Source organism: Mastigoproctus giganteus, chromosome 4 (assembly GCF_048544385.1).
Source record: "Mastigoproctus giganteus isolate SK-2022 chromosome 4, ASM4854438v1, whole genome shotgun sequence".
NCBI classification, from domain to species: domain Eukaryota; kingdom Metazoa; phylum Arthropoda; class Arachnida; order Uropygi; family Thelyphonidae; genus Mastigoproctus; species Mastigoproctus giganteus.
In genome coordinates, this window is record NC_143578.1 from 95,311,317 (window position 1) to 95,337,914 (window position 26,598).

Consider the following 26,598-nt stretch of genomic DNA (forward strand, 5'->3'; position numbering starts at 1 on the left):
ATCACTTCAATTACCAGTTATTATACCACTTGATTGCAAATTAGAAAATCCAAAACAGCTGTTGAACTTGTGTGTATGTAGTCAATGTATGTATACTTGGTACTATATATATATAATAATTTCTGCTAGAATTAGAGAGTATTTGGATCACACTGACCCACACTATATAATGCAGTACTACTACTACTGCTGCTGCTGCGGCTGCAGTGAACCAACAAAACATGATCAGACTGCATATTTGACATGCTCAATGTAGCAAGTTTACAAAAAAGAAAGTGCAGATTTTACATTTTCTTTGAAAAAACATGACTGTTAAGTGTTAGTGTTTCATAAGAGGAAAACGTATCAGAATCTTTGATTTGTGGTAAATGAAAATGTTCACAACACAGAATCAAGAATATTATTATTTACAATAATATTCAAAATTCATAGTATGAAACTATGTTTAAAAAAACTTGTATCCATTATATATTTCTGATAAAAGGTAATTACAATTAATCACTAATATCAGTATAATGAATAATCTTTATGAAGTTTTTTTTTCTCATTTTAGGGATATCAGCCAGAGTACATCAGAACAGTATGTGTATGAATTCAATATGCCAGCACTTACGGGATTATTAAGAAAACAGCACGAACAGACACCAAATGCTTCATATTTTAATATAGATATTTTGAAATATCATGTAAGTCAGGCAGTTAATCATAACTATTTTTTTTTTAAGATTGAATTACCGTATAGGTTATAAAGTTTATTGTTAATACAGGGGTGGACAAAAAAACTGCATCACCTTAAAAAAAGTAACATTTGTAGTGAAACATATAAGATATTGTTTGATTACATTCATTTTGTTTGTTACGGATAGGGGAATTCCTTGAGCTCGCAAAAATTTAATAAAATACTTTTTAAAAAAATACTTTGTTGCAAAGCAAAGATATTGTGCAGATAATACTTCTATTGCATCAGACAGTAATTTCAAGGTGTTGCATCAGCCATTTCTATAAATAGGCATTGTAAGGATATACACGCTCATTAGCATCCTGTTTTGCGGAGGTGTAAGCATGGCTCACATGTTCAGTTGACACCAAGAAAAAAAAAAAGTACACCTTTTGCTCTGTCCCAGGAAGGGCTTTCTACGCATGCTATTGCTGATAAAATAGGCTGCTGCCAGTCAACACTATCCCAGCTGCTGAAATTAAAGCATGAAACCAGTGATGTGATGAGAAGACCTGGATCAGGCCATAAGAGACTGACTATGCCTTCGTAATCGCCATGCTAGTGCTCCTGATCTAAAACTCGACTTTGAGATGGCCTCTGGTTTGAGATGTTGAAACAAATGCATAACCTATCCAAAGACTGCTTTCGGAATGTGGTCTGCATGCCTATCAGCCAAAGAAGAAGCCTCTGTTGACCCAACAAATGAGGAAGAAGCGACTTGCTTGGGCTAAAACACATGTTTCATGGAAAAGAGCGATGGGACACAGTCCTCTTTTCTGACAAATCGAAATTCAACCTGATGGCTCGGATGGGAAGCGATATGTCAGAAGACAAAAATCGGAGGCAGACCATCCTGACTGCATAACACTGATTGTAAAAGTTTCCTGTCGGTGAGATGGTCTGGGGATGCATAACAAGCAAATGGGTCGGGCAAATTAAGTTTATTAATGGAATGGTGAAGTGAATGCAGAAACCTACACTGCTATCTTGGAGGAGTGCCTGAAACCAGTTATTAGGGATCACCACACAGACGTCCAAAACTGCATTTATCAACAGGACTCAGTACCTTGCCACACAGCAAAATTGGTAAATTTTATACTATTTAGATTTAATGATAAGTTTGTCTTCTTGTCCCACAAGGCTTTAAAGATACTTACACCAATGTTTTCCCTCATTTTTCTGCCTTAAGGTGCAGTCATACCTCAGAAATGCTGACATTACAGTGTTGGACTGGCCCGGCAACAGTCAGATTTGAACCCTATTGAAAATTGCTGGTACATAATGTCATCTAAAATTGCTCAGAAGAAGCCAACAAGTAAGATTCAGCTGCAGAAGAGCATTGTAAGGGTGTGGTCCACAAAATTGGGCAACCATATATCCAGAAGTTGATAAATTCCAAATTGTTCCAAGGCTGTAATTGCAGCTTGAGGAGGAACAACAAAATATTGAAGACTTATTTTGCTGATTTACAGTACATAATGCTATTACGTTAACTTGTCATTTCAGTTTGTACACATAAATACAATAAAATGTGTTTGATTGTCATGATTGCCATTTGCATGATCTCTCATATTTCCATTAATTACGCATTTTATCCTTTGGGAAGATATTTATGGCAATTTGGTATATCAGGTGGAGTCTTTTTATTGGATTTCATTCACAGAGATACACACTGAGTGATCACTGAATTATGACCACCCCTATGAAAACTGAATGTGACCCGTTGACTGCGTGAGGTACGAGAGTGCACAGTTAGTCGACCTACATAGCATAGACAAGGTGTCAGTGATTCAGTAGGTAGTAAAATTCTGAGCATGATGGGTAAAAGGAAGGATTTATCAGACTTTGATAAAGGACAGATTGTGGGAGCTCAATGAGCTGGTGCCTCGATTTCCAGGCACCTCCGTAGCCAGGTGGGAAGGAGCAGTAGTGCATAGCACACGCTTCTTGATTAGACCGGGGTTCAAGCCCATCACCACCAAATATGGAGGATGCGGAAAGGTCAAGGAATGACCACCGCATATCGCCGGAGCAATATGGCCTTAGTTGCTAATGCTCCTAAAAACCAGATAACAAACAACAAGCCTCGATTTCCCAAATGGCTGAACTGGTGGGGTGTTCGAGAGCTGCTGTAGTTGAAGTGTACCAGGACTGGCGTCAAAATGGTCAAACAGTGACCCAACAGCAAAATTGGAAAGATCAGCGAAAGGTTGATGTTAGAGGTGAGTATCGGGTCCTGACGACTCGTACAGGCGAACAGGTGCAGCCCTGTTGAAGAGTTGACTACCCAATACAACATGGGCCAACCCGGAACAATATCTGGCATGACTATGCGTTGCACGCTCGCACATATGAGCTATACCAGCAGACGATCCCTACGGCATCCTCTGCTAACCAAGGTTCATTGGCATAAAAGACTTGCCTGTTGCAAAGAACATGCAAGTTGGACATTAGTAGACTGGAAGGTGTGCTGGTCAGATGAGTCACATTATTTACTCCACACCATGGATGGTCATGTGTGGATTTGGCATCAACAACATGAGGCTATTGATCCATCATGCATGGTATCAAAAGTGCAGTTGGAGGCGGTTGTATAGTGTGGAGCATGTTTCACTGGCAGGAACTTGACCCCTGGTGCGTATGGAACAACATATCAGTGGTCACCGCTATCCTAACTGCTTGCCGACTGTGTACACCCCATTGTGTTACACTTTTTCCTCCAGTGGCGATGGTGTCTTCCAAGATGACAATGTGCCGAGCCATTGGGCACTTGATGTGCAGGAAATGTTTGAGGAACACAGTTCTTACTTCCAGCATATTGATTGGCCTCTAAACTCTCCCGATATCAGTCCCATAGAGCACTTGTGGGACACTATGGAAATGCATATCAGGCTTCTGGATACACCAATCACCTCCATAGCTAGCCGCGTTACACACTGCTTGGTTGACCATACCTCCGGAACGCTTCCGAAATCTTGTTGAATCAATGCCACTTCGGATAGCTGCTGTAATGAGGGCAAAAGGAGGACTTACGAAGTATTAGGTAGGTGGTCATAATTTAGTGATCACTCAGTGTATATCCCATCTAACAAATGCATTTCAAACATTTCTGCAACCCACAATGCAGCGCAAAACATTATTTGCAAAATTCACAAGTGATTCAGTTTTTTTGTCCGTCACTATAGATTGTGTATATGATGCTCTAGTAATTTTAAATTTTTACAATTGATTGACTGGAACCTATCTTTAGATGTTGTCTTCATAACTACTGGCAGTTCTCGAATAATGAACTTAATGCATTCCTGAGGTTTCATAGGTCAGAAAGTTTGTTGAATTTTCCTTTTATAGGTGACTGCATGTCAGTGTAATGTACTTTATTGTATTATAGTCTAAGTATAAAATTAAAATAAATATACATGTTTTATAATGTGGTATAGAAGTGATTTTATTATATTATACCATAAATAACCTTTTCTTTCCTTAATATCTGACTCTTTTTGCTTGCTGGGACTGATGCACCTTGCTGATGAGTAATGAGTTTAATTGGAAGTTTTAGTGGGAAAGTCTTCAGGATATGAGGAATTATTTCTTGGCTTCTGTGAATGGCTTTAAAAGTAATGGAACATGATGTAGTTGATACTGACTTTGTAGGTACTACTTTAGTGGAGAACATATAAATGGATATCTGAACAGATGTCTTCTTTTCCTCCTCATATATTGACCCTGTAACAGGCAAGGACATCATAAATTCTTATCAATGTTGAATGTTTTCTGAAACCTTAGAAAATTCAACTTTGGGGTCTTGATTTTCAAACAAGGCATGTCTCCCTCAAAGAGACTAAAATATCTAGGCATAGCATTTAACCTGAACCTTTTGAATTTTTCACTCACCTCTTCACATAGTAATAGAGGCATGTGATGAAAAAAAGCAAATGTATGAACTTATGTAGCATCAGACAAAAAAAAAAAAAAAAATAAATAATAATAATAATAATAATAATAAAAAAAATAAATAAATAAAAAAAAATCACACAACCATTCCCTCTAAAAGCTTGTCCAGTTTCTCCTTGAATTTATTAAAGTTATCAACTTCCACAACGACAGATGGAAGTTTGTTCCAGCAATTAACCACCTGCTGGCTAAAGGCAAATTTCCGCATATCTATTCTACAACTGTCTTTTCTTAATTTGAATTTATGCCCCCTTAGGTTCTTAATCTGAACAAGTGGAAGGATCCCATCAGAATTCAGTGTGCTCAATCCATTCAAGGCCTTATACACCTCAATCAGATCACCTCACAGGTGCCTAGTCTCCAGCCACTGTAATTTGCAGAACTTAAGCCTCTCTTGGTAAGAGGATCCCTTCCTTCCCCTCACCAGGCGCCTCCGTAGCCAGGTGGGAAGGAGCAGCAGTGCATAGCACACGCTTCTTGATTATACCGGGGTTCAAGCCCGTCACCACCAAATACGGAGGATGCAGAAAGGTCAGGGAATGACCACCGCATATCCCGGAGCAATATGGCCTTAGTTGCTAATGCTCCTAAAAACCAAACAACCAAACAACAATCCTTCCCCCTCACCAATCTTGTTGCTCTTCTCTGTACTTGCTGAAGCAAATCTACATTCTTTCTAAAATGATGCCTTCAGACCTGTACCCAGTACTCAAGGTATGGCCTGACTATTGTTTTATCCAAAGGGATAATTACCTCCTTTTCCCTGCCAGCAAAATTCCTGTATATCATTGGAAAAACTCCATGGCCTGCTCTTGCAGCTTGTCTGCATTGCTCAGAAAACTTCATATCCAACTGCACAGTTACTCCCAGATCTTTTTCATATTCTACTACCCTAAGTATATTACCACACAGTTGGTATGTTCCTTTGGGGTTACTTCTACTCATATGCAGCACTTTGCATTTGTCAATGTTAAACTTCAGTTGCCACTTCTCAGCCCATCTGCCCAAATTTTATAGATCCTGTTGCAGTAGCACACTGCCATTACTGTCGTTAACAACCCTGCTAACCTTTCTTTATCATCTGCAAACTTCGACACTAAGCCTGATATACCTTCATCAATATCATTGATAAATATAAAAAAACAACAGTGGGCCCAACACCAAATCCTATGGACTCCGCTAATAACTCCACTAATGAGAAATTATGGGAGTGAATTTGAATAAAATGTAATTAATGATGTCCACATTTATTTAATAAAAAAGTTTTTGAGACTACAGGCCACTAAGGCACCTGGGGTTGATGGCATATACCCTATAATCTTAAGGGAGGCGGCAAGTGATTGCATTGAACCATTGAGGCTAATTATGCGAGCATCACTGGACTCGGGGGTGATTTCGTTGGATTGGAAAAGTAGCAATGTATCCCCAATACATAAGGGTGGTTCTAAGAGTGCAGTTGGAAATTACCGGTTGGTTAGTCTAACTTCAGTAGTAGGGAAAATCATGCCGACAGTGATCAAAGTTGGAATTCAGGATCATTTAGATAGAAAAGGAATTCTGAAGGATATTCAGCATGGTTTTGTAAAGGGAAAATCAAGTTTAACTAATAGCTATTTTGATAGAGCCACTCAACAGCTTGACTTTTGGAATAATTTCGACATTGTTTATTTGGATTTCAGCAAAGCATTTGACTCAGTCCCACACGAGTGGTTACCTTATAAGCTGGAACAGGTTGGAACCACAGGGAAAGTCCTTAGATGGATAGCTGGATGGCTTCATGGCAGGAGGCAGAGGGTTGTGATAAATGGTTATTCCTCAGAATTGGTTGATGTAAGCAGTGGGATTCCCCAAGGATCAGTATTAGGACCACTATTCTTTTAGATTTTCATAAATAACATTGATGAAGGGACAGAAAGTGTGATGTCTAAATTTGCAGATGATGTAAAGATGGGTAGAATAGTTAATGATTGTCGCCAAGCAAAGCTTCTTCAGAATGACCTAGATAGACTTCAGGGATGGTCAGAAAAATGGCAGCTATGCTTTAATCCAGCAAAGTGTAAAGTATTGCTCCTGGGGAACAGTAACCCCAAAATAACTTATACACTTGGCAGAGTTGAACTAAAGCCAGTAGTGGAGGAAAGGGACTTGGGTGTTATGATACGATCAGACATGAAGTTCTCCAAGCATTGTAGACAGGTTGCAAGGAAGGCCCATGGTGTCCTATTGATGATTTATCAAACAATTGCTAGCAGAGATAAGGATGTCACAATCCCATTATATACTTGGAATACTGTGTTCAAGTATGGAGACCGCACCTAAAGAAAGACATTGTGCTTCTTGAAAGGGACCAAAGACAGGTAACTTGCCTGGTGAGATCGGCAAAAGGGTGTCCATATCAGGAAAGACTTCATGTGGGTTGCAGAGCTTGGAAACTAGGCACCTTAGAGGAGACTTGATTGAGGTGTTTAAGGCTCTGAGAGGCATAAGCAAAATGAATGAGGACGAAATTTTCACAGTTAAAAATGATTCTAGAAATAGGGGCCATAATTTCAAGTTGGGGGGAGGGATGTTTAGACTGGATTGCAGGAAGCTTTATTTTAGCCAGCGAGTTATAAATTACTGGAATAAGTTACCACCTACATGGGAGGCTGACAGTTTGGGGAAATTCCAAGGTCAGCCAGATAGTTACCTACGGGAGGAGGGGAAACACTTAGGTTGTCCGTTTCCTTTTCTTTTATTTATTAATTATTATTTTTTAAATTTTTTTCTTCTTATTATTATTTTGTTCTTATAATTTTATTTTATTTATTTTTTTGTTATTTTATTATTATTGTTATTTAATTTATTATTATTATTATTATTATTATTATTTATTATTATTATTATTATTATTTTTGGCTAGTGCAGCATAAGCCATGGGCTTCCTTGCACCATGTAGCAATTGCTAATACTAATATTTGTGAAATGAACGAGGAAGTGTTTTATCATAATCTGCTAGAAAATTATTACTAACCTGCTAGAGTAGGTTAAATTCTTGATTTTGAAACTGCAATTATTTACAAATCATTGCAGTTGCAAATGATAGGACTTGAATTCAGTTATACCTAAGGTGGAAAGGCTGGTACTTTTACTTAAAATTCATTAATCAGCAGATCAATTAAGAAATGCTTCTATTGTGTTCATGTGACATACCGTTGGAATTCTTAATTGTCCTCTTACTGTTCTTTTCATGATAAGATTGAATTATTGTCACAAAAGTAAGGTTTCTGAAATTTCTGCTTCTCAAATTGATGGCGAAATTCTAATCTGTTGGCATGCAAGAAAGATATAACGCTTTAGAAATGAAAAAAGCTCAGGCAGCGTGTTATAAACCTCAGCCTTGGACTAAGTTTGTTTCAATGAAAAAGAGAAATTTTAAGCATTTGTAAAGAGAGAGAGAGAGAGGCTCAGTTGAAAAATATCTACTTACCCAAATCTTTCCAATATGGATAATTTGGTAAAGTCCATTTACCATTTTTAACAGAATGATGAGTTTTTTTTTTTATGTGAACCCCAAACACGAGAGGTATTAGAACCTATAGTACTTAGTACCGTGCTTGGGTTGGAGGTTGAGAAGATGAAAAAAGATATTTGTGGACATTGGACTTGAACTTCGGTAGATTTTAATTTTCAGGAAATATGTATGAAGGAAGGTTGTTCCAGAAATTGGAAGTTGAATGAATTAATGAGGAAGATGAAAAGTTGGTTCTGTGAGTTTGAAGTTGGACAGTAAATGGATGTTGGCTGGTGGCGGCACGTGTTCGGACTGTTTTGAAAGAGAGAGCGGGAATTATAGAAGCCAATTCAGAAGAACAGTGCCCATGGAAGTATCTGTAGAAGAGGCATGCAGCTGAAACAGTACATCTATGAGAAAGCGAGTGGAGAGACTCTGTTAGAGATGAATCATTAATTAACCTAACTGCCCTCTTCTGAATGGAATCAAGAAGCCTAAGAGAGGTTTTAGGGGCACCACCCCAGATGTGGGAACAATATTCTATGGCAGGGTGGATTTGCTTTTATACAGAGTGAGCAGCTGTTTGGAAGACAAGTAACGCCGAGAGCGAAAGAGAAAACCAAGTTTTTTAGATGCAGAGGAAGCAATATTTGTAATGTGCTTGTGCCAAGAGAGAGATTAGAAGTCAGGGTAATCCCCAAAAGAGATATATCATTTTGCCTAAAAATTGGAGTGTCACTAAAGATAAGCACAGGAGCAGAAGAATCCTTTTTGCGAGATATAAGACAAGACTGAGTTTTAGAAGGGTTGAAATCAACTAGGTTGTCTTTGCCCCACTGGAGAATTACCTGAAGATCGGCATTTAAGGAATTGGTAGCAGATTTTCGAGAAGTTAAAGCTGATTGAGCAGGGCAAGGTTTCTCAAAATGGAAAGTGGAATGCAATGTGCTATCATTGGCAAAACTATGGATAGGATTTCCAGTCAATGGAAGAAGGTCATTAATATACAACAGGAAAAGAGTAGGGGAAAGAACTGAACCTTGGGGGACACCGGCATTAGTGGATAAGTTAGAAGACAGAGAGCCATCCACCATCACCCTCCCTCAGTGAGCGATCAGAGAGAAAACTGGATAACCAATTGCTAAAAACAGTTGGCAAACCATAAGATGGAAGCTTGTTTAGAAGACCTTTATGCCAAACACGATCGAAAGCCTTTGAGATGTCAAGAGCAACTACTTGTGTTTCACCGAACCTTTCCATTGAATTAGTCCATAAATTTGTAACATAAGCCAGAATATCACCAGTGCATCGACACTGACGGAATCCATACTGGCGATCATTGATCAGACGGAAGGTTTCTAGGTAGTTTAAGAGTTGGCAGTTAATTGATTTCTCCATTACTTTAGAAAGAGTAGAAGTAATTGCAATGTGATGATAATTGGATGGGAGGGATTTGTCACCCTTTTTAGGAACTGGCTGGATATGAGCAAATTTCCAAGCAGAAGGAAAAACACCTTTGGAATAAGAAAGTGAAAAAAGGCAGCAAAGAATAGGAGTAAGTTCAGGAGCACAGGTTTTGAGAACAAGTGGAGAAATGCATCAGGACCTGGAGCTTTCTTAGCATCAAGATTCGTCAAAATCCTTCAGACATCCTTTTGATGGAAGACCACAGGAGGCATTGAATGGAGCGTGTTGGGAATGGTGGGAGGTGTTTTACCAAGATCATTAATACATGAGTTGGAAGAAAAATGGGATGCTAGCAGGTCAGCTTTATCCTTGGCTGAAGTGATAACAGAACCATCTGGTTTGGATAGAGGTGGGAGCAGAGATGGGCAAAAGTTGCGGCCAATAGCTTTGGCAAGAGATCAGAATGCTCGGCTACCATTAGGGCAAGAAGCAAGTTTTCTACTCTTAGCCTGTTCAAACTCTAGTTTGGACTGGTTAATAACTGCTTTACAATTGTTGCGAGCTTTGGTGTAGGCAGAAAATGAAACTGAAGAATTAGAATCAAGCCAATCACGATATGCATTCTTCTCTTGAACAGCCTTAGCACATTTATTGGAAAACCAAGGTTTAGATAAAGGACGAGATTTTAAAGTGGAGTGTGGGATAAAGGATTCCGTTCCTGCGAGAATAATTTCACTGACACGATCTGAGCAAACGCTGACATCAGACGTTTGGAAACAGTAATCCGACCAAGGAAAAAGAAGAAAAGAAGTGTCGCAGGTCATCCCATTTTGCATTCTTGTAATGCCAAACAACACGAGGTTGGGAATAGCCATGACATAAAGGTTCCATTGGAGAAGAGACAATCACCAAGTTGTGATCTGAAGTGCCTAAAGGACCTCTTACTTCGACCGTGTACTTAGAAGGGTTGTTTGTGAGAAAAAGATCAAGCGTATTGGCTGTATGATTAGGATTGTACAGTATTCTTGTAGGTAAATGAACAATCCGTGCTAGGTCGTTAATAATTGCAAATGCCTCAGCATCTCGACCTGCTGGGTCGGTGTGACTAGAAAACGGAAGCCAGCTGGAGTTGTGAACATTAAAATCACCAAGGAAAATTATCTCACTGTTAGGAAAGTTGGACTGAAGAAAATCAAGTTGCAAAGAAAGGAAGTCAAAGAGCTCCAAGTGGGTAGGAGTTGGGAGAACGGTAGAGACAACAGATGAATTTGACACAATGAGGTAGAGAAATTTTAAGCCAGAGAAGATCAAAGAGAGGAGATTCCAAATTGCCAAGTCTCTGACAGGGAATATCAGAACGGACATATGCACAAGTACCACCTTTGAGGCAAAAGGAATCATACAGCAAATAATTTGGGCATCTGAGATGAGCAGTAGTTGAATCAACCGATAACTGAGATTCTGTCAGAAAAAGTACATGGGGTTTGGCAGACTGCAAGTGGAAATGGACATCGTTGAGATTAGAATTGAGACCACGTATATTTGTAGAATGAATTAGGAAGTGCTTGATAGGAAGAGTTTGGTTTCATCAGGGGGGTTAAGCCAGCACCACCTTAAGAACAAAGCCTGACATCAAACACTGCATGTTTGACATTGTCATAAGTACACCATACATAAAGATATATTGCTGCACAGAATTGAGAAAAGCAAAAGCAAGAGTTGAATGTAAATCTACTTTATTTTCTGTGCATAATGTAAAGCTAATTTGTATTGCAAGGGACGATACAAAAAATAAATAATAAAGAAAAAATAACTAAGTATCAAAATTACAGTTTTGATACTTATGTGTAATCATTTTTGTTAATTATAACATTCTGAAAAAATGAAGACAACACATTTTATAGTTAACTATTTTATGACAATTCCATGGTTTTACATTTAATTAATTTGTAATCCGACTAATGTATACCTTTATTCATTAAGTCTAATAATTTTGATTACTATTTTTGTACGGAAATTATTTTACTTTAAATTTATCTTTTTCAATGTTTAAAGTATGTTCATGTGCTGCTTTTAATGCATAATTTTTTTTTACAATAATTTTTGAGAAAAATATTGATAATGGTATTAATTAGCAGACAGCGTCTGTAGCCGAATGGTCAGGAGCGGGAGTCCAATAGCACATGCTCTTTGAGTAGACCGGGGTTCAAGCCCCTGGCTGCTAAATACGGTCGATCTGCCCACCTTCACTGGACCAGCATGGCAGATTATGGTCCATTTCCCTCAACATGAATTGTTGAGGAGGCTTCCATCCTGCAGTGGGTTGATAACAGCTGCAGTTTACCTTTTTTTTTTTGTTATTAATTAGCAAATTTAAAATTATTTCTCCAAAATAACCATTTTTGCAAACATCATTCAAAGAAAATTCAACAGTTTCAAAGAAATCTCTCTGGTTACTTAACTTCAAGAATTCTTTCTCAACGGCTGTAGTAGTTCTCATCTAATTAATCAATAAATTTATTTAGAAAAACATTTTTGCGATTTTTAATTAAGGGTTCTTGGTAACGGTTTTTTATTCTTTGTACCTTTAGAGACGTTTTCACATTCACTATATACGACCGTGTTAAAACAATCTTAATGAAATCAGCATTATCTTTATGATACAGTAAATTTCTTTTTTTAACTTAAAAGAATAAAGCTATTAATTATATGTTTATTGAAAATCTGCAATACAAGTTTTACACTTTCTCTCTCTAAACTTGAGGGATTCAAAGCCTTCAATGTTAATTTGTAACCATATTTGATGGATTTTTCAGTTTCCATGGAATGCAATGTTTTAAGGCAAGATAGTGAAATTATATGATGTTCAGAATCTTCAAAAGATGGATTTTTTTATCAGAGTTATGTTGTTTTAACCAGTTATTGTGAATACATTTCAAAATATGAACTGCATCTATAAGAAAAAAAGGGGGCATAAAGGATCATCAGGATTAGAATAAACAATACTCAACTGTGGAGGATTTGTAAATAGTGAAATACTTTTTCTGTTAACTGCTACAACATTATAACCAGTTTTCTCGAAACCCACAATAATTTTTTTCACAGATAAAATATAAATGATATCTTTGTAATTTGACAATAAGCTTTGAATCATAAATATATATGCACTTGTAGCTGCATCAGTACTATCAAGAGAATTTTCTAGTACGTTTCCACCTTTGTAATCTATATAAGGTTTCAGATGAATTTCATGGACCATTAAACTAATTTTGCATTCCAAAGAATTTAAAAAGAACAATTTCTGTTTAACATACATCAGAAAATGATTCTCTTGCTGATCATCTGGAATTTTTGAAGTTAGAGAAGAGCAGAATAGTATTTGGATAAGGGAGAAGTAGGAATACAGAATTCCACAGAAATTTGTATGCATGTGGAGATATTGAAAACACCAAAGTTGGAAATATTAAGACTTCAGTGGAATATCTCTATGCATTCTTTTCACATTGTTCACATATGACTTTAAACACTGATGCTCTCTCACTATTAATATCTCCTGCTTCAGCTAATAAGTTGAAGTCAGTAACCTACAAGCAGAATTTTAAAAAAAATGAATATTATTAACATCACTGCTTTTGGCAATTACTGGTATCTGTTCTACGATGTCAGTAATCTGATTGAAACTATTCACCTTTATAGGAAGTTCCAGTGACTTTGACTTGCCTAAATTATCAATTTCAGTACTCTGTTCAAATATTGACAACATCAAATCTTCACTAATCATGACTGAATAGGCAGTGGAAGGTGCTGGCTGCAATATTAAATATAAAAACATAATACAGTTATTTTTTTGAAATAACTTGCCAGCATTCGGGTACTGTATGTCTAATTCAGGCACTCTGCCAGTTGTGAGAATATATGAAATTCTCAAACTTTTTCATAATCATATATACTTTTAATACTATTTTCCAAGGCCTTCTCAAAGTTTTTTCTTATAATCATCGCTTCTTTTCGGGACTATCTCTTGTAAATGCCTGTGATGACAAAATAGATTGGACAGTTCGGAAATTGTGATAGAACAGCTCTGTGAATTAATTTTGGCCCAGAAGCTATGGTAATTCTCTTGTTTTTCCCATTAAATTTGGAATTATCATGGATGGTTGAAATGAATCTCACATACCTGAAACAATATGAAACATAAAAATTAAATATTATGTGCTCTCTTCCAAATTTCACTTTACTTATTTTTAGCATTTCATAGACAATTGTTATTAGCTTTTACAATAAGGATACTTCAGTCCATGTGCACAGTCCTATTGTTTATCAAAGGTTGCATATAATTATACTTTGTGTATTTATCTACACTAAAATAAATAAAATCAACATTACGTATCGTACAAATATTGAGATTTTTTGATTTCTTAAACAAGCATGCACTTTTTTGCAGTTTTCTGAAATGAATATTTTATATATAAATGAAACCACAAAAGCAGAAATTCTGACACTATATCTGTTCATTTCCTTATGATAACTACTTGTGTGATTAGATAAATGTACTATACTATCGTTTTATTACTGTTAAAATACACTATTTAAGAGAACTATTATTAATGGTATCACAAATTTATTTTAGAAAACTTACCTTTGAATGTTCAGATGGCACAGTCTTTCCTTGGTTTAGCTTTCGACCATTTGTTAGTTAAAACGTTAAAACAGTATCCTTCAAAGGAAAGTCAAAGATGTGTGCTTACAGACCACCTTTATAATTTCCACAGCATCCAGGAGTGCAACATTTTTCAGGCATTATTAAAAATTTCAAAGCACTTTTATGAGACAAAATATCACAAACACAAGTTATATTGTGTTTATAATATTCACAACAGCACAAATAACACAAATAAAAGTACGCGCTACCTACTAATGAACAAAGCTTAAAGCATTACTAGAATTAGTTCTCGAACTTGATCACTTGGCTTAAGATTAACTCATCGATGACGTAATAAATTGGCTTTATTATCAAGGTGGTGCTGGTTAAACAAGCTAAGACACATTATGAGGAGTCATTGGCTTAGTATACAAAGTAAGGTACTAAAGAATTATTTGCTTATCTTACCACTAGAAGGAAAGGGATGAACTAGAGCAAACCACTAATCTATTGCATTGCCCATCTTTGGAGCTTTCAAGAAGTTCTATGTCTTTTTTTATGTGCTGCCTTCTTACTTGAACACAGTACTGCAGGTGCAGTCTTGCAATTGCTGTTATTGATTTCAGAAAATCAGAAACAACCGTGTGTGTACCCACGTCATTGGTGGGTACCATTAGAATGCACTTCTAATGGTAACATATTCTGAAGAGTAACCATTAATCAAGCCTCCAGTATTGCAGCCACTCTGCAATTCATCTAACGATTTTCCCTGTGATTCCAAAATAGTTTATACAGTAACCTCTCATGCAGGACTGGCAAATATGAATTACTAGGTCCTGGAGATTGCTCGGTAAAGCAGGAGTACCATTGTTGCATCGAACATGACAAATGGTTCATTTAAGTGAATCCTTTTTAGTAAGTAATGCCGTGACATTGGCATGAGCCTCTGCAATTACTGATGCAACAATTTGCTGTGGCCGTTCGTTCGTGGTTGTTGCATGTTGCCGTATTTGACCAATCAATTGCAATGCTTCCGACCTTGCAGCTTGAGCTGCATGGTTATGTTTATTTACGACTTTCACAACTGGGCCTTCCAAATACGCCCTTTGCAGGTGGAACGTTTTTCACAAACCCAGATTCCATGTTTTTCTTCTAGAATTCTCTTTGAAAACACGTAAATGTGGTTGTCATCATCTACCAATTTTCTTTTGCTTCTTTTTGACGAAACACTTTTTGCCATTGTACACACAGGATTAATCAATCAAGATGCAAAAATAATATGGAGATATTGCACTGCCTGCGACGCTCAGCTTGTTCGTGCAATGCACCACCGATAATAAGGCTGCGAAAACAGCAAACACGCGAGATTCAGGAACTTTTATTGTTTGAATTTAGACAAATCAGAAAAAGATTCACTTGTTACTGAAAAGACTCCTATAAGATTAGTCACTGTTCCACAATTTTTACACGAATGTAATTTTGAAAATTTGTTCGGAAAAGTTAGAGTTATCAGAATTTCAGTTCGAGTAATCGAGAGAGTTTAACATTGAATCTCCACTAAAGGAACTGGGACTTCAATAAAAATTTGAGTTATCGAGAATTGACTGTATTTACATTTTTGTAACCTACTCATTATCTACTGGGGCGAAATGTTCCGGGGCCGAGATGCGGGAGGCGAGATGCGAGGGGCTACTTTTCCGTAAAGCCCAGTTGATGTATGAATTTCCCCAAGCTGCCAGCTTCAACCATCCAATGGAGGCAACTTATCCACTAATTAACTCACTATTGAAAAGGAAATTTCCCCGGATTCATTCAGAATAGCAAAAATTTCACCTTCATTAAATTAATTTCTCCTCTCAGAGCCTTATACACCTCAATTAGGTCTCTTCTAATGTGCCTAATTATCAAGCTCTGTAGCCCATATGTTCAAATTCTTTCCTCTTATGGATGTCCTGTTGCCATTCTCATCAATTGCATTGCCCATCTTTGGAGCTTTCAAGAAGTTCTGTCTTTTTTTTTAGGTGCTGCCTTCTTACTTGAACACAGTACTCCAGGTGCAGTCTTGCAATTGCTGTTATTGATTTCAGAAAATCAGAAACAATTGTGATGCACTTCTAATGGTAACATATTCTGAAGAGTAACCATTAATCAAGCCTCTCAGCCCTCCAGTATTGCAGCCACTCTGCAATTCATCTAACGATTTTCCTTGTGATTCCAAAATAGTTTATACAGTAACTTCTCATGGGACTGAGTTGAATGCTTTGCTGTAATAGAAGCAAACACTCAAAAATGGAAAGGATTGGAGATATGCAAATGCCTATATATACAAGGGGGTATCAAAAAGTTCTAATCCTGACATAGATGAAACATTAGTAGAAAGGTGCCATTTTAATATAGGTTGTCTACATATTCAATAACTAACATGTGAAAATTCATTCCCATAGGTGATCGTACACCAGAGGTGGAGCCTGGAATCTGAAGAAGGATGCTATGGTTGACAAAGTGGAGTATCGAGCAGTGATCAAGTTCCTGCATTTGCATGGCAAGAAAGCTCAGGAAATTGATGAAGAAATGAAAGCTGTGTATGGGCAGAATTGTCCATCCTATGACACTGTTATTGTTATTTTTGGCACAAGGGCTGCTCAGGCCATATTGCACCTATATGACACTGTAAAAAAGTGGAAACAAGTCGTACAAGTGTCTTTGACAAGCCAAGAGAAGAAAGGCCATCAACATCCATAGACAGTGAGATGGTTGCAAAAGTTGAGCAACTGGTGCTGTGTAACAGATGTGTGACAATTCATTTCATTGCAAATGCAGTGGGAATTAGTTATGGGTCGGCCCACAGCATTTTACATGACCATCTGCACATAAGGCCACCACACAATGGGTTCCAAGATTGCTGACACCTTTTCAGAAGCAATGTCGAATGCAATGTTCTTGCCAGCTGTTGGATTTGTGTAATGCAGATGTTGAGAACTTTTTTATTCAGATGGTGACAAATGCTGGGTGTACTGGTATGATCTGGAGACTAAAGACATGTCAGAGCAGTGGAAGCAAATCTCATCCCCACCTCCCAAAAAGGCAAAGACCACTCCGTCTGCGAAGAAGGTGATGATGTCTGTGTTTTGGGACAGAAAAGTGGTTATCATGACATTACCTACCTCGTGGTTCCACACTTACCTGAGAATACTACAGAATTCTTTTGAAAAAGTTTCATGATACTTTGAAGGTAAAAAGGCATGGAAGATGGACACAAAGGTGCCCATCTTCTGTCAGACAATGCACCGTCTCACGCGACCATTGCCACCACCAACTTTATTACCCAGTGTGACTTTGAGGGGCTTAGAGGGGAACAGGTATCCTGTGTGTTATCAGACACTCAGCCTAAAACACTGATGGATCCAATATCTCTCTATTACAGAAGATTTAGGAGAAGTCCGGTTGGCCTGCCTCCCTAAAATCCACTCATGCACACCTTCTCGATGGTAAGCCCTGTTACGTCACTTAGGTGGCAACGAACGTGTAGAGTGGTTCTCTTCAAGACGCCTGGTCAGCGTGAAGAGGAAAAGACCAAACCCTCCAGCAATGAGAGCACAATAATACAAATGGCCCTCAGTCCCCAGCAGCTTTCACTCTCCCTCTTACGGCAGCGAGAGGATCAGAGTGGAAGCAGAGGGTGCTAAGAATCTCTGGGTACGACCAGGCTGCCATGCACGGAAACTGAACTTGGCCTGTTATAACGTACGATCACTCATCGGTGAAGACAGGATATTAGAGCTGAAAAAGGAATTAGAAAATGTGAATTGGAATATCATCGGTTTGGCTGAAACAAGAAGAAGAAGAAATGAATCACTTATAAGTTTATCAAGTGAAAATCTGCTGTACACCAATGGAAACAGTGAAAGGAGTGAAGGTGGAGTTGGGTTTCTGGTCCATAAAGACTTTAAAAACAACATTTTGGAATTCAAAAGTACATCACCAAGGATGTCAAGACCAATATTCAAGATTTCTAAGAGGTACAAGCTAAAGATTATAATGATTTATGCACCAACATCGAGCCATGATGATGAAGAGGTTGAAGAAATGTACACCGAAATTGAGAGTCTTCTAGATGAGCAGAAAACCCACTACACTATTATTATGGGGGACTTCAATGCTAAGGTTGGAAAAAGGCAAAACAGCGCAGAAAGAGGAACTATAGGAAATTTTGGAATTGGTGAAAGAAATAAAAGAGGTGAAAGACTTGTGGAATTTGCAGAATCTCAAGGACTGTCAGTAATGAACACTTTTTTCAAGAAAAGGGTGAACAGAAAGTGGACATGGAAGAGTCCAAATGGATTAACAACTAATGAAATCGACTTCATCCTCACTAACAGAAGATATATTGTGAATGATGTTACCATCCTGAATAAGGTAACTGTTGGAAGTGATCACAGAATGGTAAGATGTACACTTGATATAGATGTAGGAAAGGAAAGAAAAAAACTGACTCGAGTAAATAATACAAAGGTCTTTGAAATAACAGAGGAGGAGAAAAAGCAGTATGTACTGGAACTTAAGAACAAGTTTGAGCTTCTGCAGACTGCTCAGGACCAAGATATCAACGAGGAATATTACAACTTTCTGAAAGTGATAAAGCCCAAGAAACCTATAGGGAAACAGAAATCCAAAGAAGAAAAAATTAGTCAAGAAACACTTGTCATGATGAACCAAAGACGACAAATGAAGAGCAAGAAAAACACTGACAGGGAGAAAATTGAGTATACTGAGTTATGCAAAGCCATTAGAAAGAGACTCAGAGAGGACATAAGAAGATTTAATACAAGAAAAGTAGAAAAAGCATTAAGGGAAAACAAAGGATTTACATCAGCAGCCATGAGCAGTAATACAGAAAGACAAATGATACTGAAACTGAAGAACAGCGATGGTGTACTTATAAACAGCAGAAAAGGCATAATTCAAATAGCAGAAGACTACTATAGAGAATTATACAAGGAGCGAGGGAATGATACCAGCAGTGGGGAAGATGGATTGCAAAGTAGCAACACATACGACATACTCGATATTCTTCCTGATGAGGTAGAACATGCATTGAAGAAAAGGAAGAATCGGAAAGCCCCGGGGGAAGATGAAGTTACTGTAGAGTTGTTAAAATTGGGAGAAAGAGACATAACACAAAAACTGGCAAGGCTCTTCACAAAGTGCATTAGAAAAGGTGTGATGCCTAAGCAGTGGAATAATGCAATCATAGTTTTGCTGCATAAGAAAGGAGATAAATCAGAAATTGGAAATTATAGACCAATTAGCTTGTTATCCCACATCTACAAGTTGTTCACAAGGGTCATTACTAACAGATTAGAAAGAATACTTGATGAGAATCAACCGAAAGAGCAAGCTGGCTTTAGGACAGGATTCTCAACTATGGATCACCTTCACGTAATATCACAGCTAATGGAGAAAGCAAATGAATATAAAACACCATTATGCCTGGCATTTGTGGATTATGAAAAGGCGTTTTGACTCCATACAGCATAAGGCAATGTTTCAGGCACTGGAAAGACAAGGCATAGATACTACATATATTATGATTTTGAAAAAAATATATGAGAATGCTACATCCGTTATTAGACTAGACAAAGACAGTAGCAAATTTAAAATCAAAGGAGACACAATATCTCCGAAGCTGTTTACTGCTGCCATTGAAGTATGCCACGGAAAGGGAAATAATGATTGAAGGAGCAGTAATTGAAAAGGTGGAGTCATATACTTATCTGGGACAAGTTATTAGCTGTAATAATGATAAATGGCTGGAAGTCAAGAGAAGAATAAATTTTGGATGGATAGCATTCTGGAAATATAGTCACATACTGAAGAGCAATATCCCAGTTTATCTGAAACGTAAAATAATGAATCAATGTATACTCCCCACCATGACTTATGGAAGTGAAACTTGGGCACTCACCAAAAGAATGGAAGAGAAGCTAAGAACTACACAGCGAAGAATGGAGCGAATTATATTGGGAATCAGACTGTTAGATAAGAAGAGAAACACATGGATTAGGCAGCAAACTCAAGTAAAGGACATTCTTATCAAAACTAAAGAACTAAAATGGTCTTGGGTAGGACACATAGCTCGAAGACATGATGACAGATGGACTAAGAAAATAACAGAATGGTACCCAAGAGGATCTAGAAGAAAACCTGGAAGATAAAGGCGGAGATGGATAGATGAAATTCATGAGTTTTTGAGTAGTAAATGGATGGCCAGTGCTCAAAACAGAAGGAACTGGAAAGTTGCTGGAGAGGCCTTCATCCTGCAGTGGATTGAAAATGGCTGATGATGATGTGACTTTGAACTGCTGCAGCACCCACCCTATTCTCCTGACCTAGCACCATCTGACTTCTTGTTTCAAGAAATGAAGAAACCATTGCATGAACACCACTTTGATTCGCTCAGAAAGTCATCAATGAAGTGGAATCACGGATTCAGGCAAGAAGTGCAGATTCTATGGTCAAGGCATTAAAAAACTGATCCATAGATGAGAGAAATATGTTACTATATATGGAGAGGTCATAGAAAAGGTTTAAAGTTCCTGTGAAGTTTCACCTTTCTAGGGCTATTATTTCAAAGTAAGTGTACAAACCTTTTGATACTCCCTCATATATATATATATATATACAGGAATTGGACCAATGTTATTAGTAGAGTGCCTCACTGTTTGGTGCTGGTCTCCTTACTGTTTTAACATTGATAAAGGCAACATACTGCATATAGACAGCATTAACCCCAGAATAACATGGTGGTGGAGAATGACATGCTGCTAAGACAGTTTATGGAGTTCATTCAGTGATATACAGGAATTTAGGCAGCAGGGTCAAGGAACTGATTATGTGATTATATAAGGCAGTGGTCAGGCCTCATTTAGGAAGAATTTGGATATGTTAGAACAGGGGCATAGAAAACCAATAAGATTAATCAGGACATAAGTTACTCTTGCCAAGAAAGACTCTAGTTTTGCAAATGATGATGGTGTAAACTAAATAAGTTTTACTTTGTTTTATTGGCTGGTGGTGCATAAGTTTGTTTTCTTGTATCATTTTCCCCTACTAATGCCAAGATTAAACTTCATATGCTTTTTAACTAAGAGCATAATCCCTCCTGTCCTTTCTGTACATATTGTATTCCCTATATTCAAATTCTGCATCCCTTATATCTAACCATGTTGAACAGTCAACTTGTGTGATCAAGACCTGCTAATATTCGTAAAATCAGATAAATGCTAAATTATTGTGATTTTCTCTTGTAGAGAATCTGTGTCCTCATTTTGAATTTAACCAAATAAAAATAGAATAATAAATAGGATATTAAGAAATATTAAAATTTGAAATATTATATTTTAATGCAGGAAATCTCTTACTTGGGATATTTTTCAGGAATAACTGCATCCACGTTAAGATCTAATCAGAATAGATGGAAATTATTTCAAAGACCTGCTTAAAGATGGAAGAACCTTGCAACAAGACAAAGGAATAAAAACAAGCTTTAACCCTAAATCAATGGAAATAATTGAAAGTATAATGGGAAAAGATTACCGAAAGCTTGATGGGGACTTTTCGTTAATACCATCTTCAAAGGGGAAGCGAACACATGTTGAAGGCCATATGTGTATATATATAGCCCCGGCATGTTCCATTGCCGTATTTCAAAAAAAACGTGGGGGGATGGAATGTGTAAATAGGTGAAAGGAAGAGAAGAAGGATAGAAGGAAAATTCTTTCCCCCCTCACATATCACTAATAGTTTGGGAATTTGAAAACCTAGGGATTTAGAACAGCTTAAAGGTAATTTATTCATGTATTGGGGATTGTACACTTTTGAAATAGAACAATGGATTATTCACTGATGCATTTGTCTGACACATTTTAGTGGCTATGAAACGTCAAACAGATATCTTCTCTAGATGGCATTCTCCTTCCAGTGGTAAATACGCATACAGACTTGGGAGTAGTTTTCGATTGCAAACTGACCTTCAAGCCCCACATTGACAAGCTCATAACAAAATGCGGTGTATTACCAAACAACAACAACTACTTCATGTTAAGGATCTGGATGTGACTCGGCGGTATGTATACACACCTCTGTATACTCTGTCGTGTTATACGCCTCAGAAATATGGGCATCTGCAGCCCCCACGAATATCAAGCGTGTGTACTCCTCCGAATACTGGCTCCTTCGTTGGATCACACATAAACATCATCGTCCACCCCAGCAAAGAACAAATGTGATGGAACCACACTGAACTTTTCCCGACTGCCAAATCTTATAATGGAAAGATGCTTCACCCTAACTGTCAAAATGACCATTGGAATAATCTCGGAGCCAAACATATGGGAACTGTGCAGCTGGAGAATCCCTTAACCCAGACTGAGGTCAGCTCCAACTTATAGCCAACCATAATAGACTAGCCCTTAGTGACCGCTTTCTTCCCAAGCAGATGCTTATCACAGTCCAAGCAATCGAAGGCAACCTCTACAAATTTATCAAGGATCGCAAATACCGGAGAGAGATCCTTGATGACCTAAACTTAACCAGGCAAACTGCATAGTAATGTGGCAGTATAATAAATTTAAAAAGGATTTCTGTATAATATTGTATATAATGTCAAAAATACTGTATAATATTTTTATGAATATTGTGAATAATTTAACTGAAACTTATATTGTTGGCCCTGGGGGATGAACCCGAACTTTGATGTGGCCCCGTCCTCAAGGCCTTTGTCCGCCAGCCAATGCAAAGCCCCTGGCATTCCTGCCGTGAAGGGTGAATTGTATACTTCCTTTTGTACACAATAAAGATTATATATATATACTTAGAAACATTGACATTGTATAAAAAATGTTATGGGAATCCTCTTTGCGAAACTTTATTAGGCATGTTAAACAGACAACTTGGCTATATATATGGCCTTCGACACGTGTTCGCTTCCCCTTTGAAGATGGTAAAAACAAAAAATCCCCATCAAGCTTCTGGTAATCTTCTCCCATTATACTTTCAATTATTTGCCATGCATGGATTTAGGGTTACAGCTTGTTTTCAATCCTTTGTCTTGTTGCAAGGTTCTTCCATTTTTAAGCAGGTCTTTGAAATAATTTCCATCTATTCTGATTACATCTTCTGATGCAGTTATTCCTAAAAATATCCCAGGGAAGAGATTTCCTGACTTAAATATAATATATCAAATTTTAATTTTTCTTAATAACCTATTTATTATATTTATTATTCTATTTTTATTTGGTTATATTCAAAACCTTGATTTAAATTCAAAATGAGGACAAAGATTCTCTACAAGAGAAAATCACAATAATTTAGCATTTATCTGATTTTACGAATATTAGTAGGTCTCGATCACACAAGTTGTCTGTCCAACATGTCTAGTAAAGTTTCAAGACAACAGGATTCCCATAATGTTTTTTATACAATGTCCCTTATATCTAAGTGAGACATCTCTGATCGCATAACACAGCCGTAACAACAGCGTTACTTTAGTGATTTATCACTTATTATTTCAGTTCAAAAAGTTTTTCCATTGTCTTTTTCTCCAGAAACACTTATTGTTTATTAGCCACATTCATGATTTCATTGGTGGAACAGTCATCTTCACCAGCTAATGAAAGAGCACTGTCTGCATGTCAGATGGAGTTTCCTTCAATAAGAGTTATATGAAGTCTGATCAAAATGTTCTTAAGACTATATTACAAAAGTGGCAGTGGCGATAGTGTGCCAGAATGATGAATAAGCATCGGGGAGGGATCACCACATTACTGGGCTAAAGGTGCCTCCCACTCTAAATCAATAACAGCACATGTTAAAGTTCAGATGTAATGGATGTGAAAACAGAACGTATGTATATTAAGTTTTGTGAAGAATGGGAAAAATGGAGCATAAAATGTTAAGAACTGCATTTACACACTCTCTCTCTCTCTCTCTCTCTCTCTCTCTCTCTCTCTCTCTCTCTCTCTCTCTCTCTCTCTCTCTGTGATTACCCCATCTGTCATGGACTATGCCACATAGCTCTTCATGGCAAATTATGAGTGCTCATAGAGCATTCGTAATTTGCATCTGGTTATGCAAATCAAAGTGATAAAATAGCAGTTATGGGACATAGTAATAATAGCACTGAGTTTCAAAAGAGCAGATTGTGGGAGCTTATGCATCAGGTGCTTCCATACTGGAAAAGGCATATCTTGTTGGTTTCTAATAGCCCACTGTGGTTAAAGTATACAAAGAATGGTGTCGAACAGGTCAAACTACCTCTCACCAATCCTTTACAGTTGTAAAGGATAGTGCAAAGTGGATGTTCGTGGTGTGACAGTTGATGTTGCAATACGATATGGGGAATGCGAGAACAATATCCCAAATGTTGATGCCTCTCACACTCAAACTTATGGGGTTCCATAGCAGATGACCCAAGACATACCCTCTCCTCACTGCTGAGCGTTAGCATTAGTAAAGACACATGATGCAAGAAAGCAAGCTAATATAGCATCAGCCAAACCCCCCCCTTCTCATTTCACCCATCTACTCGCTTCAAATGTTTGTCTAGTTCTGCCTTGAATCTATTTAAGCTATCAACTTCTACAATGACAAATAGACGTTTGTTCTAACAATCAACCACTCGCTGATTAAAGGCAAACTTCCACACATCGATCCTACAACTGTCTTTCCTCAATTTGAATTTATGCCCTTTCAGGTGATTATTCTGAGCAAGAGGAAGAATCCCATCAGTATTGAGCATGCTCAAACCATTCAAGCTTTTATACACTTCAATCAGATCACCTCACAGGTACCTAGTCTCCAGACACTGTAATTTTCAAAAACTTAAACCTTTTTTTCGTAAGAGCAACCTTTTGTTCCATTCACTAGTCTTGTTGCCCTTCTCTGTATTTGTTCCAGCAGCTCTACATCCTTATTAAAACGAGGCCTCCAGATGTGTATACATTACTCAAAGTTTGGCCTGACCATTGCCTTATACAAGGGGATAATCACCTCCTTATCCTGCTAGAAAAACTGTATATCATTGACAAAACACCATGAGCTACTCTTGCAGACTGTCTGCACTGCTCAGAAAACTTCGTATCTGCCTGCACAATTACCCCCAAGTCCTTTTCATTCTCTACCTTCAGTGTAGTACCACACAGTTGATATGTTACTCTGGGGTTACTGCTTCTCATATGCAGTACTTTACATTTGTCAATGTTAAACTTCAGTTGCCACCTGTCAACCCATCTGTCAACTTTTGTAGATCCTGTTGCAGCAGTGTACTGTCGTTAACAATGCTGCCGGCCTTCGTATAGACTGCAAGCTTGGACATTAAGCCTGATATACCATCATCAATATCATTAATAAATACAAAAAACAACAAAGGACCCAATACTCAACCCTGGATGACTCCGAACATTATTCCATGAAGAGCAGTGTCCATTGATTACCACTCTTTCTTCTCCCACTCAACAATCCCTTTATCCATAGCAGAAATTTGCCTCCAATACCACAGTGCTCCAATTTGTGCAGCAGTCTAACTAACCATAGTGGTGTGCTCATAGCTGACCATGAGCACCCCACTTTCACTATATTTCACTTTCACTATATTTCTCTTTATGGGGAAGGGCTGTCTATTTATTATTAGTATCAGTAGTGGCAAGTGATGCAAGGAAAGAAACATCATCATATACATCATCAGCAAAAAGAAACATGTGAACATTTTATCTCTAACAATTTGTCAAGTTTGTTATCCACAAACTATCCACTGCTAACACGAGATGGAACTTTGTTCCAACAATTACTTACTCTCCAGCTTAAAGCAGATTTTTCACATCTGTCCTACAGCTGTCCTTTTTTAATTTAAATTTATGTCCTCTTATATCTGTTGTTTAGGAAAGAATAAAGATGCCACCAGCATCTAGTTTACTCAAATGATTTAAGCCTTAAATAAGTCAGTCAGGTCTCCTCACACATGCCTATCTAGATTACAGACACCGCACTTTGTAGGGATGAAGTCTTTCTTAGTAAGTGTACCCTGATTAATCTTGTTGTTCTTCTTAATGCCAATTCCAGCAGGTCCATATTCTTCGTAATATGAGACTTCCAGAATTGTATGAAGTACTCAAGATGTAGCTTAACAATTGTCATATATAACCAGAGAATAATCTCTTCCTTATTCCTGCTGGGAAAATTAGCCAGCATGGATAATGAGCAGTGTAAATGGGCTGCTGGGACTACTCAAGAGATTTTGTTACTGGTAATAGTAACAAAAAAATCTTGATGTCCCAGCAGCCCATCTACACTGCTCAGAGAACTTCGTGTCGTGGACTATTGCAGACACAA

At 37.6% G+C, this 26,598-nt stretch overlaps 1 protein-coding gene across 2 annotated transcripts in view; it reads left to right on the forward strand.

Annotated features, from left to right (window-relative positions):
* Window positions 1–26,598, forward strand: part of LOC150086924 (F-BAR domain only protein 2) — a 726,598-nt gene that overhangs the window by 577,220 nt on the left and 122,780 nt on the right. For both annotated transcript variants that reach the window (XM_090372823.1, XM_090372824.1), the window contains one exon: window positions 554–686. In XM_090372823.1, the coding sequence (XP_090228949.1) occupies window positions 554–686 (133 nt within the window). The remainder of the gene's footprint in view (window positions 1–553; window positions 687–26,598) is intronic.